Source organism: Dioscorea cayenensis, chromosome 2 (assembly GCF_009730915.1).
Source record: "Dioscorea cayenensis subsp. rotundata cultivar TDr96_F1 chromosome 2, TDr96_F1_v2_PseudoChromosome.rev07_lg8_w22 25.fasta, whole genome shotgun sequence".
In the NCBI taxonomy this organism is placed as follows: Eukaryota; Viridiplantae; Streptophyta; class Magnoliopsida; order Dioscoreales; family Dioscoreaceae; genus Dioscorea; species Dioscorea cayenensis.
Window position 1 is genome coordinate 7,829,792 of NC_052472.1, and position 12,137 is coordinate 7,841,928.

The 12,137-nt window shown below is 31.9% G+C and overlaps 1 protein-coding gene across 4 annotated transcripts; it reads left to right on the top strand.

The window, feature by feature from the left end:
- Positions 1-1,312: 1,312 nt before the first annotated feature.
- LOC120269119 (OVARIAN TUMOR DOMAIN-containing deubiquitinating enzyme 12-like) lies at positions 1,313-9,313 on the top strand. 4 transcript variants are annotated; one of them, XM_039276412.1, is made up of 13 exons: positions 1,398-1,532; positions 2,160-2,494; positions 2,596-2,765; positions 3,391-3,464; positions 4,466-4,520; positions 4,808-4,882; positions 5,002-5,075; positions 5,166-5,214; positions 6,029-6,113; positions 6,320-6,376; positions 7,347-7,383; positions 7,470-7,545; positions 9,270-9,313. In XM_039276412.1, exons 2-12 carry the CDS (start codon positions 2,194-2,196, stop codon positions 7,510-7,512), a joined length of 1,020 nt encoding a protein of 339 aa, XP_039132346.1. In that variant the 5' UTR covers positions 1,398-1,532; positions 2,160-2,193; the 3' UTR covers positions 7,513-7,545; positions 9,270-9,313. The 4 variants fall into 4 exon arrangements, with proteins under 4 accessions (XP_039132354.1, XP_039132346.1, XP_039132338.1 ...); XM_039276420.1 differs by lacking the exons at positions 1,398-1,532; positions 9,270-9,313 and adding an exon at positions 1,313-1,384 and having other exon boundaries at positions 7,470-7,612; XM_039276404.1 differs by lacking the exon at positions 9,270-9,313 and having other exon boundaries at positions 7,470-7,612.
- The last annotated feature ends 2,824 nt before the right edge of the window (positions 9,314-12,137 follow it).

Sequence of the window (12,137 nt, forward strand, 5' to 3'; positions counted from 1 at the left end):
TTTTATATTTTTTTATGTTAATAAAATTAATTTCTCGTATCCATTATTTTTCATTCACAGTTCTTAATTAAGGGGCTTGTACCTAATGAAATATCATGAAATAATCTATAAAAAAAATATATTTTTAATGAAATTTGAATCTTAACCATTGAAAGTAAATATCTAAGCATGTATTGAATAGCACGGAGGGAGGTTAAGCTTTTCCTAAAAAAGAGTTATTTGCTCGGGGATTAGACAAGCCAAAATCAGGATTAAAAGAAATGCTTCTGATGTAAACAACTATTTTACATCAGAAGCTGTTATGATGTACTTTATTAATGGATGTGATTTTATGTAAAAGATACAATTTTTTTGAAAAATATACTAACGAGGTTCAACAACTATTTTTAAATTATTATAATACTAACCAATTTGATGTAAACAACTACCTATTGAAATATATCATTTTATAAGTAATATATTCATTTATAGTAAAAATATATTTTAATTGAATAAAAAAAATTTAAATTTGAACAACGGAGTAACAACTTTATCATAACATCACACTTTAATTCACTTCCAGTTACAAATAACATTTATCCGCGTATCTTAGTTTAGGTAAGGATTAGGTAATTTAGGTTTATCAAAAGCAACCAAACCAAATAAAATAAGTAAACAACTAGTAACATGAATGCCCTTTTCTTGAAAAATTATAAATTACTGATTAAATAATATAATTTTAACTAAAATAACTTTTACTTTTAATTCTAAACATTCTTTAGAGTTCTGTTGTCCAAAAAAAATTAAATAATATTTTCATATAAAAAATCAAACCACAGTGCTTTTTTCATATTCTCATAAAATCATATTTCAAGAATCCACAGTTAATGGTATTTAAAAAAACTAATAAAAATATCTTTTTATTATTTATGTTTTTAGAAAATCAATCGAAAATTAATCATCAAAATGCAATTTTTCTAATTATTAATTTAACTGATCCATATCCATATGACAGTTATTTTATGAAAAAAAAATTAGTATATTTAATAAATATTTAATTTTATTTTATATTAATCAGTAGGCCCACCAAATTCAAAGCAGTAAATTAAAATTTCAATTTTTTATTAATCGTTGACTGGGCCCACAGCGAGTGACGTGTCGAAACCAACGGTATAGATCTTGGCCACATCCGAATGGAAGTCCAAATCCCGAGGATCAAACCCATGATCCTACGGATCAACGGCCTCCCACCATCGTATTAGCATAGCTCCGTAATAAATAAAACCCTAAGTGTGACTCAAAAGAGAAACCCTCTGTTTTTTCCTCTCTTTATTGGTGGTTAAATTTTGGAGTTCTAAATGGCGGTGTCTTAATTCTCTCTCTCCCGAGGTTTCTTCGAACTCAAGTAAATTCGTTTCTCCTGAAGTAGTTTTTTTCTCGATCTTTTGATTGATCAGCGATATCGATGTTAAACTAGGGTTAATCCTCAAATTCATGTTTTTTTTTTCTCATAATAGTTTGATTTCTTGAAGTTTGGAGCTTGGATTTTGTTGGTATGCATCTGTGTTTGAGTTTTTAGGGATTGAATTAAATTGTTCTTGTGATCCAATTTTTATGTTTATGTTGTTTGTTTGTTTATTTTTATGTTGTTTGATGTTGTTGTGATGATGTTCTATTAAAGTTGGAATTTTGATGGATTTTTAGGAAGGTTTGTTATTGTTAATCTTGTCATCCAATTTTTATGTTTCTGGTGTTTAATGTTGTTGTGATTAAATTCTATTAAAGTTATAATTTTGACGGATTTTTAGGAAGATTTGTTATTATTAATCTTGATTACTGTTTATCATTGAATTTATTACGATTTAAAAGTTCGAATTTATGATTGTCTTGCGTTAGATTAAAAATTTGATTCATATGTTTGTGCATTAGAAGTGGCAAAATTTGGAGTTGAGGTTCTAGGGCTCTAGATTCAGGAGTCCTGATGATATCTCGAGTTTTTTAATTTTTTTATTAGAACTCTTGCATTTTTGGGAGGTTTCAAGCTTTGTTTGACAATCACAACGTCCCAAGTAATTGTTGATTGAGATTTTTTTTTTTTTAGTTTACTTTCGAGGACAATTCTGACTCTGTTATTAGATATTTTATTGGAATTGCTGGAGATTCATGTTTGAATTTTTTAGTTAAAGGTGATGATTATGTGGGAGCAAGATCCAGATGTTGTTCGATGGGGTCTCCATCTTCTTAGTGATCCATGTTTCTAGCACTGTCTACTGTGAAGTCCCAACATCGAATGTTGCCACCTTCCATGTTGGGGAGAATGCAAGAGAATGTAATCTGAATTCAGAGTGTACTGCTGTAGAGAATGATGAGATCATTGCACATGCTCTTCAGGAGGAGTTTTCACAAGTTGCAGCTGCTGAAGCATCTGGAGCTCTACAAGAAGGTTCTGATCGTTTGCAAGCATCTGTTCTTGCACAAGATTGGTTAGGCCCACCTATGCGGTTTATACGTTCAGGTTTGTGTAATAGCCTTTTTGGAAGTTCTTATTGCAATGTCTCACTAGGAAGTTCCTCATCATATTGTCTTGGATTTTTTATTGGTGTAATTTTTTAAAAGATAATGGAGGTGTTCATGGAGATGTATATTATATGGAACCTTCAAGTTCATGTTCAAGCCCTGGCGAGCAGCCATATGAAGGGGAAATGTGGACATTGGAGCTCATGGATGATTTCTCTTCCCTAGATGGTGAAGTAGGGAAGAGGTTGAATCAGTTGATTCCTGTTCCTGTAAGTTTTTGCATGTCTGAAGCTCCACTTTTTGAGATTTATCCAACTATTGGTAATTTTGAGAAAGATTTTTGTTCAAACTCCTTTCATACCCTTGCCATGCAGAAAACATACTTTTAGTTGTCAAATGGTGAACCTTTAGGAAAAGCACATTAAAATGATCAAGTAGTTTTTAAAGTTTTGTTTCTGTTTTTGTTTAGTTTCTTGATTTAGTTAGCACCTCTAATTTTCAATTTTAAATACTGCTAATGACTAGTTATCAAACTATCTAGTTGCTGCTGGTTTAGACATTTTCAATTGGCTATTCTGAATTGATCTCGTCTCATGGCACCTAAGTGTTACTGTTATCTATTAACCATAAAAATATTCCATCCTTGACATAAATATACCTAATTTATTTTTGTGTACTTATGACATTAATATATCCCTTGATGTGCTTATTCGAAGGGCCTTGAAAACTTAGGAAGCACTTGTGAACTGTGCATATATTTCACTAAAATTGTTTGTGGCATATTCTCTTGAATAAGTTATTATGGAATCAACTTACTAGTTGATTTCTGTGGTTTTTCTCTAAGGTTTCAAGAGATTGTTAGTGATTTTATTAAAAGTCTTGGTTGTCTTGCAGCATATTCCTAGAATTAATCGAGAAATTCCTTCTGTTGATGAAGCTACTTCAGATAATCAAAGGCTCATAGATAGGTAAAGTCCTACCTGCGTGTTTCTTGCAAACATTTGCCCTCTTTCCATTTCCAATTGATGATTTTCTGGTTGATATGAAAGGTTTTCTTTTCTATATTTTCTAATTGAGCATAGTTACAACTTAAACTTTCTTGGCAAAGACAAACATATATAACCATTAATTTCAAATTAAGAAAATAAAAAACAAGAACTTTAACATTGTGAAACACAAGGTTAGTGCAGGAGTTAGGTCAAACCCTACTGCTAAAGTACTTGATTTAGGTTCCTATCATTTATAACCTTTTGAAAAACTTTGGATGAAGAACTCCTTTGATCATATATAAGTCTCTGGAAATGGTTATGCTGCTATACTGAATTCTTTTGTACACCTGGACAATAATTATGTCCAATCAAATCTTCCATCCTTGGATGATCTACAACTACTAGTGACATGGCATTCCTTTCTACAATAAGATGTTACTGGAGTGTTCTCAAAGTACCACAATTATTTCAAATGATTAGGTTGCCCTTTATCATTATGAATTTCTTATGCTAATATGATCTTAGTTTGTTTTGGGTAAACAACTTAAATGGTCTCCTACCTTTTTGTGGGTTTCTGTTTCGGTCACCCATATTTCGAAAGTTACGATTTGGTCCCCTACTTTTATTTTTGTTACAATTTGGTCACCCAAATATACGTTATTAACGGCGATCACACGTGGCATATGCCAGCTCAAATGCCAGCTCAAAGAAAAGATGTGTCATGTAGTATGCCATATGTGATCGCTGTTAACGGTGTATGCTTGGGTGACCAAATTGTGACAGATACTAAAGATAGACTGATAGAGGACTAAATTGTAACTTTTTTAAAACTAGGTGACCGAAATAAAAAAAACACATGGAAAGGTAGGGGACCATTTAGGTTGTTTACCCTTTATTTTTTTATTACTTTTCTGGACATGTAAATCTTGATATTTCCGCTATATCCTTAAGTCAAAGGTTGACAACAGTGTATATTGCAGGTTGCGGCTTTACGACCTGGCTCAGCTCAAGGTTGAAGGAGATGGTAACTGTCAGGTTATTATTGACCCTATCGAACTCTTAGCTTTTATCACAGTAATTCTTGTAGACTCATCGTTATGTCTGGTTTCCTATTCTAACTTCACCTGTCTGTGTTGTTCTCCGAGATTTCTATTGAATCCAATAGCTTATTTCCAACTGTGTTTGGATCTAATTAATACCTAGAAATGCACAAGCACATATATATCTTCATTATTATTTTTCATTTAGAGAAGATTTTAGATGAATTAAGCATATGAAGCTTATCATTTGAAGATGATGTTTTTAAAATCATTGATTTCCAGTTTCGAGCACTTTCAGATCAGCTTTACCGTACCCCTGAGCACCACAAGGTTGTGAGAAAGCAAGTAGTACAGCAGGTTGGTTCATCAAATTTTATCTTCACTTCTGTTTGTATTGAGTTGATGTCTTAACTCATCTTGTTCGCAGCCACTTTTTGCTTCTGAATATCTTTCACTGTGCTCTTGTTTGTTCTCAGCTTAAGTCCCACTCAGAGTTATATGAAGGATATGTTCCCATGCCCTATGGAGACTATTTGAAAAAGATTGCAAAGTATGATATCTCTCTTTCAGCTGAAAGCAACCGATGATGCTTTTCTTAGACTCCAGTTAATATTCTTTATTTTTTGCATATGAGGAACAGGAGTGGAGAATGGGGTGACCATGTCACGCTACAGGCTGCTGCAGACTCTGTATGCTCTACTCTTTTTACTGTTACTTTGTTCTCCAAGTTTCTATCTGTTCTTTGGTCTCCAACAAACTAACTAACCACATGGTGATTGAATTTGGACTTGCAACGCCTTAGAACATCAAATCCTGTAGTCATTTATTTTCACTGGCTGATAAGCTAAACAGTAGGGAGATGACTTTCTTGTTCCATCTGTTGCTTTTTCGTGTATATGAATCTAGGAGACATTGTTAATTGTTCAATTGATGTGCAAGTCATCGTAATGGTCACTCATTGCATCTACTGTTTTGTTTTTAATTAATTATTGTGGCGGTGCATTTTAGTTAATTTAGTTCCTCAGTTTCATTTATTCATTGATAAAATTACATAGTGTCGGTCATTCACATGGTACTTGCCTCCAATGGAGGTTCCTGATGGACCTCTTGTTAAACATCCAACCTGTGAAGTCTTCACATCAGTAAACAATTGTATAGGTTTTGTTTATGCTTCATGTGATGTAGCCTTCAAGTTCCATCCTAAGCCATGGCAGTATGACAGTGGTAATATTCACTGTTGAAGTTTGATTATGATGCGTCATGCCAATTGCATTTATAAATGATAGATTTTAAACTGGTAAAAATTGAAAAATACTTATATTAATCAAAGCTTTTGGGTTGTTCACTGCAAATTTTCAAATTCGGAAATTGTCAACGTCTATTAACTTTCGTTATAAGACTTATATTTTATTAGATATTTCTGTCTAAACTTTCTCTATTCATAAATCTTGTGAATGTACTCTTTAGATTACTTAAATCTAAGATTCTAATTCTTCTTTGCAGTATGGAGTCAAAATATTTGTGATAACATCATTTAGGGACACTTGCTCCATTGAGATTCTACCTGCAGTTCAGAAATCCAAAAGAGGTGCGTTAGATGATTGATCAAAGCTTGCATAATCATTAGTGCTATAAAATTTGTTTTCTCATCCTAGCATTCCAAATTTCATTTCACTGATATCATTGGCTTAAGAAATTGATTTTTTCCTATGCATTGCTGTTTGTCATATGCATGCATTCTAAGAAAACATATTTGTTTGTTCTTCTCTAAAGTATGAATTAATACTTGTGCAGTTATTTTCTTGAGCTTTTGGGCTGAAGTGCACTACAACTCAATCTATCCGGACGGAGGTATGTCTATATTGCACTTGATGTTGTTACCATAATAATGACACAAAGTAGCCAGTTCAAAGAAATTGATCAAAATATTAGCCGACATACCAAAATCAAGATGCATAATTATTTGATCCTATCTTACTTTATTTTATTTCATCATCTGTAGCTAACCCCAGAGCTGCCAAATGATCCCTTTGCAGCTCTCGTCTGAATCATCAATGTGCATCTTTTTTTTTTTTTCTGGGACTTCATTAATACTGTGAAATATTTTGGTGTTTTTCTATGTATTTTTGCATGAGACACCTCAAATTAGGGTTGGTTGTCTATTTAGCTTCCAAAAGTTAATTATTTATGCTGATATCTCTTTAAAATGTTTGCTAATATAGTTTGCTTCTGTCACTCTGATGTTACTAATCCTGAAGAAACTCAAACTTGTATTTTTGTATATGCATAAATGAAAAGTTACAAGGTTATTTATACAAATCTTCTGTATCTAAGAAAAAAGTGAGAATATTCTAGGAGGATTATATACCCAAAAAATATACAATCACATAACTAAAAATATACAAAGAATATTTGCTTAAAAAATATGGAAGATATGCTCTGGGATATCAATAAAAGGAAATATGTCATAATATCTAAAAATATGAAAAGTAGATCATGTGTTATTAGATCCCACCTTTTGTGTAAGTCAGACAGAGTTAGGGCCTATCTACAGATGGTAAAATGCCAAAATTATATTTAATGGGTTACATGTCTGTAATATAATAAGGTGTAGTGGTTTATATGTGTTTTACTTCTGGTGATTTCAGTAATATAGAAGAGGGGAACCAGAGATAAATAGTTAATTTTTTAGGCCATTGAATCAGAAATAACATATTTTAATAATTATAAAGGCCAAAAAAATCCTGAAAAAAATGTTAAGAATAACTCATCATCTGCTGTTAAAGAACTGTTGTTTGATGCCTGATTTTGCTGATCACAGAGCTGCCAACAATGGAGGCAAGGACGAGCAAGAAGAGGTGGTGGCACTTCTGAATTTTTTTTTATTTTATTTTTAAGGATTAGGACTAAGGTTTATTTGACAACATGAACATTTGTTTTCCAGGGATTTTATATGTAAAAGTTCATCATACTGTTCCCTGATGTAAATATGTTGGGGTAAAAAATAAAAATAAAAATAGGTAAAATTTCTTTCTGTATTCCCCATTCAATAATATTGATTTTATTTATTCTATTTTTGTTATTCAATAGTAATGTCATTTTTATCACACAGGTTTCCAACTCACTGTCAGCAATTAGCCTTTCCATTCAGAAACAATAAATATGTATATTTAGTCAAATTTATAAGTTTTTTTATTCGCATATATTGCAATATGTAATTTTTTTTTTCATATTTTTAAGTGAAAATTGCAAAAAAAAACCACCTAAGTTTCTAATATTTCTAAAAACACCCCCATTAATTTGGGAATCCCTTAAAACCCCTTCTTTTTAAATACAATGAATTTGAAACCCCCAAGCATGTAATGGAGTTAGTTTTGAATTTTTTGGACGAAATTATCCCTTGTATGGGAAGTTGTGGCAAGTGAGACATGGTTTGACCCAATGTTATCAAAACCGGTCCGGACATCGACCCGGTCTAGGCTTCGGGTCTCGGGTCAACTGGTTCAACAGCCGGGTCATTCGGGTCAATGCCGGGTTAATAAAATTATTTTTAAAATTATAAATTAGTTTTTTAATTCTATAATAATATATAACATTTATTTATTATTTGTTATCAAATAAATAATTTGAAGGGACAAAAAAATAAATTGTAAAAAAATACATGACAAGCATAAAAAGTTAAAAACCGATACATAATAAAATTTCAAAATTCAAGCTCTACATGACATAACGAGACTCAACCTAATATCAAACTCATTCAAATATTCCATACATAACAAAACACAACACAATATCATATGAATCCATAGTGAAATTTCAAATTTAATCAAACCAACTCAATCCAATACATAACAAAAGTTACAAAACTTCAAAGTTCAAACCACCAAAGTTTCAAAAATTCAAACCACACTCAACATCAAACTATCCATAACACAAGTTCAAATTTTTGTAATTTAACATCAAGTCAAATCTAATTCAATGCATAAGAAAATTTCGAACTAAACATCAACATATATTCAATCCATCGGTGGCCAAGGAAAAAGGAGAAATAGAATTGGTTCCAAGATTTGCTTCAATGCCATTTGTCTCTTGATTCTCATCATCGTCATCATCATCATCTTCATTAAAAATTGCATCCATATTCAAATCATCTGCATTATATCAAAAGTTTAAACTTTAAACTCCATATGTATTATGTAATTTTATTTATGGATAACAAGATTAATATCTACTAATCAAATTTATCTAATTGTAAATTCAAAACAATATACCATTATCTTGAGTCTCAACTCTCAAGTCTCAAGTTTTGATTGTCATTTTAGGGTTCATTTAAATAAAATTACATCTTTACCCTCCAACATATAAAAAACAATACAAAAATAAAAAGATGAAAATGTCATTTTATAAACAAGCATTAATCCGCCCGGGTCATTGAAACCCGGCAGGGTCACCGGGTTTGGCCGGGTCACACTGGGTCACACCGGGTTGATTACATGTCCGGTCTAATTAGAGACCCGGACCAGTTTAGTCACCGGGTCACCGGGTCGGCCGGTCCGGGTTTGATAACACTGGTTTGACCATAACGCCCTTTGCTGCAATAATTTTTCCTCTTTAAGAGGAAGCGGTTTTTTTTTCTTGGTTAATCCTCAGAGAACACTATTATTGCCACTGGTTTTCTTTTTCTCTCTTCATCTCTTCAGCTTTTATTTTTTCAAAGTTGTCGTTGCCTGGACATCTTTTGTAGGATTGGACCACTGCCTCGAAGGAGAACTCCCGCTCAACTCTTCGGCATTTCATTAGTTTACGCTCCAAGGTATTGAGGCGAGGTGGATGCCGTTGAAGATGTTGTGCAGTTTTCTTTTGTTTTGATATTATGTGGGTTTCTTTTTGGTTTGATTTGTAAAGTATTCTATTAGAAAGAGAAATTTTTCGGTTTTATGGTGAGATTATTTGATGATCTTGTAGTTTGTAGGGAGATTTTTCGGCTAGAGTTTTGTTTGTTTTTTTCATTTTAGTGCTGTACTACGATCAAAGCGATAATGCTTGTGTTGAAGGAGATTTTTTTCGATTGTTTTTGCAATCTCATTGTGATGCTGCAACTCGATCCACATTTGTCTAGGGACGGCCGGGTTTAATTTTTGAATGTAAATATTGTTGTTTCTTTTTAACTATCGATTGTTCTGTTTAAGTTTCAATTTTTCTGTTTAAGTTTCAGTGTTTATGTTTAAATATCAATGTTTCTGTTTAACTACCTATGTTTCCGTTTAAATTTCATCGTTTCTTTTTAAATTTGCGTTTATTTATGAAAATGATTTTCATAAATAACAAGCAAAATGTACAATAATATGCGATAGTTTGTGGCAAACATATGTAACGAATATAAGTTATCTTTTATGCTTAGTTGGTGACAGTTTCTTTGCAAGATCAACAATTGTGTCTGCACTTGTGGTAGTGAAGTGAGTTTTTTAAATGGTTAGAGCCTACAAAACGTTGTCCGACGTGCAATGACAAAACTTCAAAATGATCTAACGAGGAAGGAAGGCCTACTAAACCGTCAGGATGACCCTAAGATGGAACGGATAAGCTCTTAGAATCCGAATACCTACTAAAATTATTTCTGTTTAAACAGAAATTTGATAAATTTAAACAGAGACATAACATTTTAAACAGAAACTTGATAAATTTAAACGGAAACATTTCTGTTTAAACAAAAAAATGTATAATTTTAAACGGAAACAAGGACATGACAAGGATAGCTGAGAAAAAACATAAGCTTTAAGTGAAACTGGGATAATTAATCAATAATTAACTTGTACAACTATATTTCTGTTTAAATATCATCGTTTCATTTTAAATTTACGTTTATTTATGGAAACAATTTTCATAAATAACGAGCAAAATGTATAATAATATGCGATAGTTTGTGGCAAACATATGTAACGAATATAAGTTGTCCTCTATGCTTAGTTGGCGACAGTATCTTTGCAAGATCTACGATTGTGTCCGCACTCGTAATAGTGAAGTGAGTTTTTTAAATGGTTAGCGCCTACAAAACGTTGTCCAACATCCAATGACAAAACTTCAAATTGATCTAATGAGGAAGGAAGGCCTACTAAACCGTCAGAATGACCCTGAGGTGGAACGGATACGCTCGTAAAATCATTTCTGTTTAAACAGAAATTGGATAAATTTAAACAGAGACATAACATTTTAAACAGAAACTTGATAAATTTAAACGGAAACATTTCTGTTTAAACAAAAAACTGTATAATTTTAAACGAGAACGGGATATGACAAGTATAACTGAGAAAAAAATAAGTTTTAAGCGAAAACTGGGATAATTAATCAATAATTAACTTGTACAACTATGTTTTTGTTTAAATATCATCGTTTCATTTTAAATTTGCGTTTATTTATGGAAACGACTTTCATAAATAACGAGTAAAATGTACAATAATATGCGATACTTTGTGCAAACATATGTAACGAATATAAGTTGTCCTCTATGCTTAGTTGGTGACAGTTTCTTTGCAAGATCTACGATTTTGTCCGTACTCGTGGTAGTGCAGTGAGTTTTTTAAATGGTTAACACTTACAAAACGTTGTCTGACATGCAATGACAAAATTTTAAATTGATCTAACAAGTAAGGAAGGCCTACTAAACCGTCAGGATCGACCTGAGGTGGAACAGATACGCTAGTAGAATCCGAATGGCTACTAATATCATTTCTGTTTAAACAGAAACTGGATAAATTTAAACAAAGACATAATATTTTAAACAGAAACATGATAAATTTAAACAGAAACATTTCTGTTTAAACAAAAAACTGTATAATTTTAAACGGGAACAGGGATATGACAAGGATAGCTGTGAAAAAACATAAGTTTTAAGCGAAAACTGGGATAATTAATTAATAATTAACTTGTACAACTATGTTTCTGTTTAAATATCATCGTTTCATTTTAAATTTGCGTTTATTTATGGAAACAATTTTCATAAATAACGAGCAAAATGTACAATAATATGCGATAGTATGTGCAAACATATGTAACGAATATAAGTTGTCCTCTATGCTTAGTTGGCGACAGTTTCTTTGCAAGATCTACAATTTTGTCCGCATTCGTGGTAGTGAAGTGAGTTTTTTAAATGGTTAGCGCTTACAAAACGTTGTCCGACATGCAATGACAAAACTTTAAATTGATCTAACGATTAAAAAAAGCTTACTAAACCGTCAGGATGGTCCTGAGGTGGAACGGATACGGTCGTAGAATCTGAATACATACTGAAATAATTTTTGTTTAAACAGAAACTGGATAAATTTAAACAAAGACATAACATTTTAAACAGAAACTTCATAAATTTAAACGGAAACATTTATGTTTAAACAAAAAACCAAAAAGAATGTAAAAATGTATGCAAAAAGGTTTAACATGATGTGATTGAGCGGTTATTTTCTCACCATTTTTAAGGGCAAGGATGTAATTTCATAACATGGAACCAGTCCTAGTGACCTGCAGAGGGTAAAAAGAAAGTGAAACAAGAAAAGAAGAGCTATCTCAGATATTCAAAATTCACATGGGATGTTTGGAAAGTTTTGAAATTCTTGAGAGA

Bases quoted from the DNA above. Each gene is read 5' to 3' on its own strand.
- LOC120269119 (XM_039276420.1), top strand. From the start codon at position 2,194: ATGTTGTTCGATGGGGTCTCCATCTTCTTAGTGATCCATGTTTCTAGC. The intron at 2,495-2,595 runs GTTTGTGTAATA...ATTTTTTAAAAG, and splicing joins TATGCGGTTTATACGTTCAG to ATAATGGAGGTGTTCATGGA. The intron at 4,883-5,001 runs GTTGGTTCATCA...GTTTGTTCTCAG, and splicing joins GAAAGCAAGTAGTACAGCAG to CTTAAGTCCCACTCAGAGTT.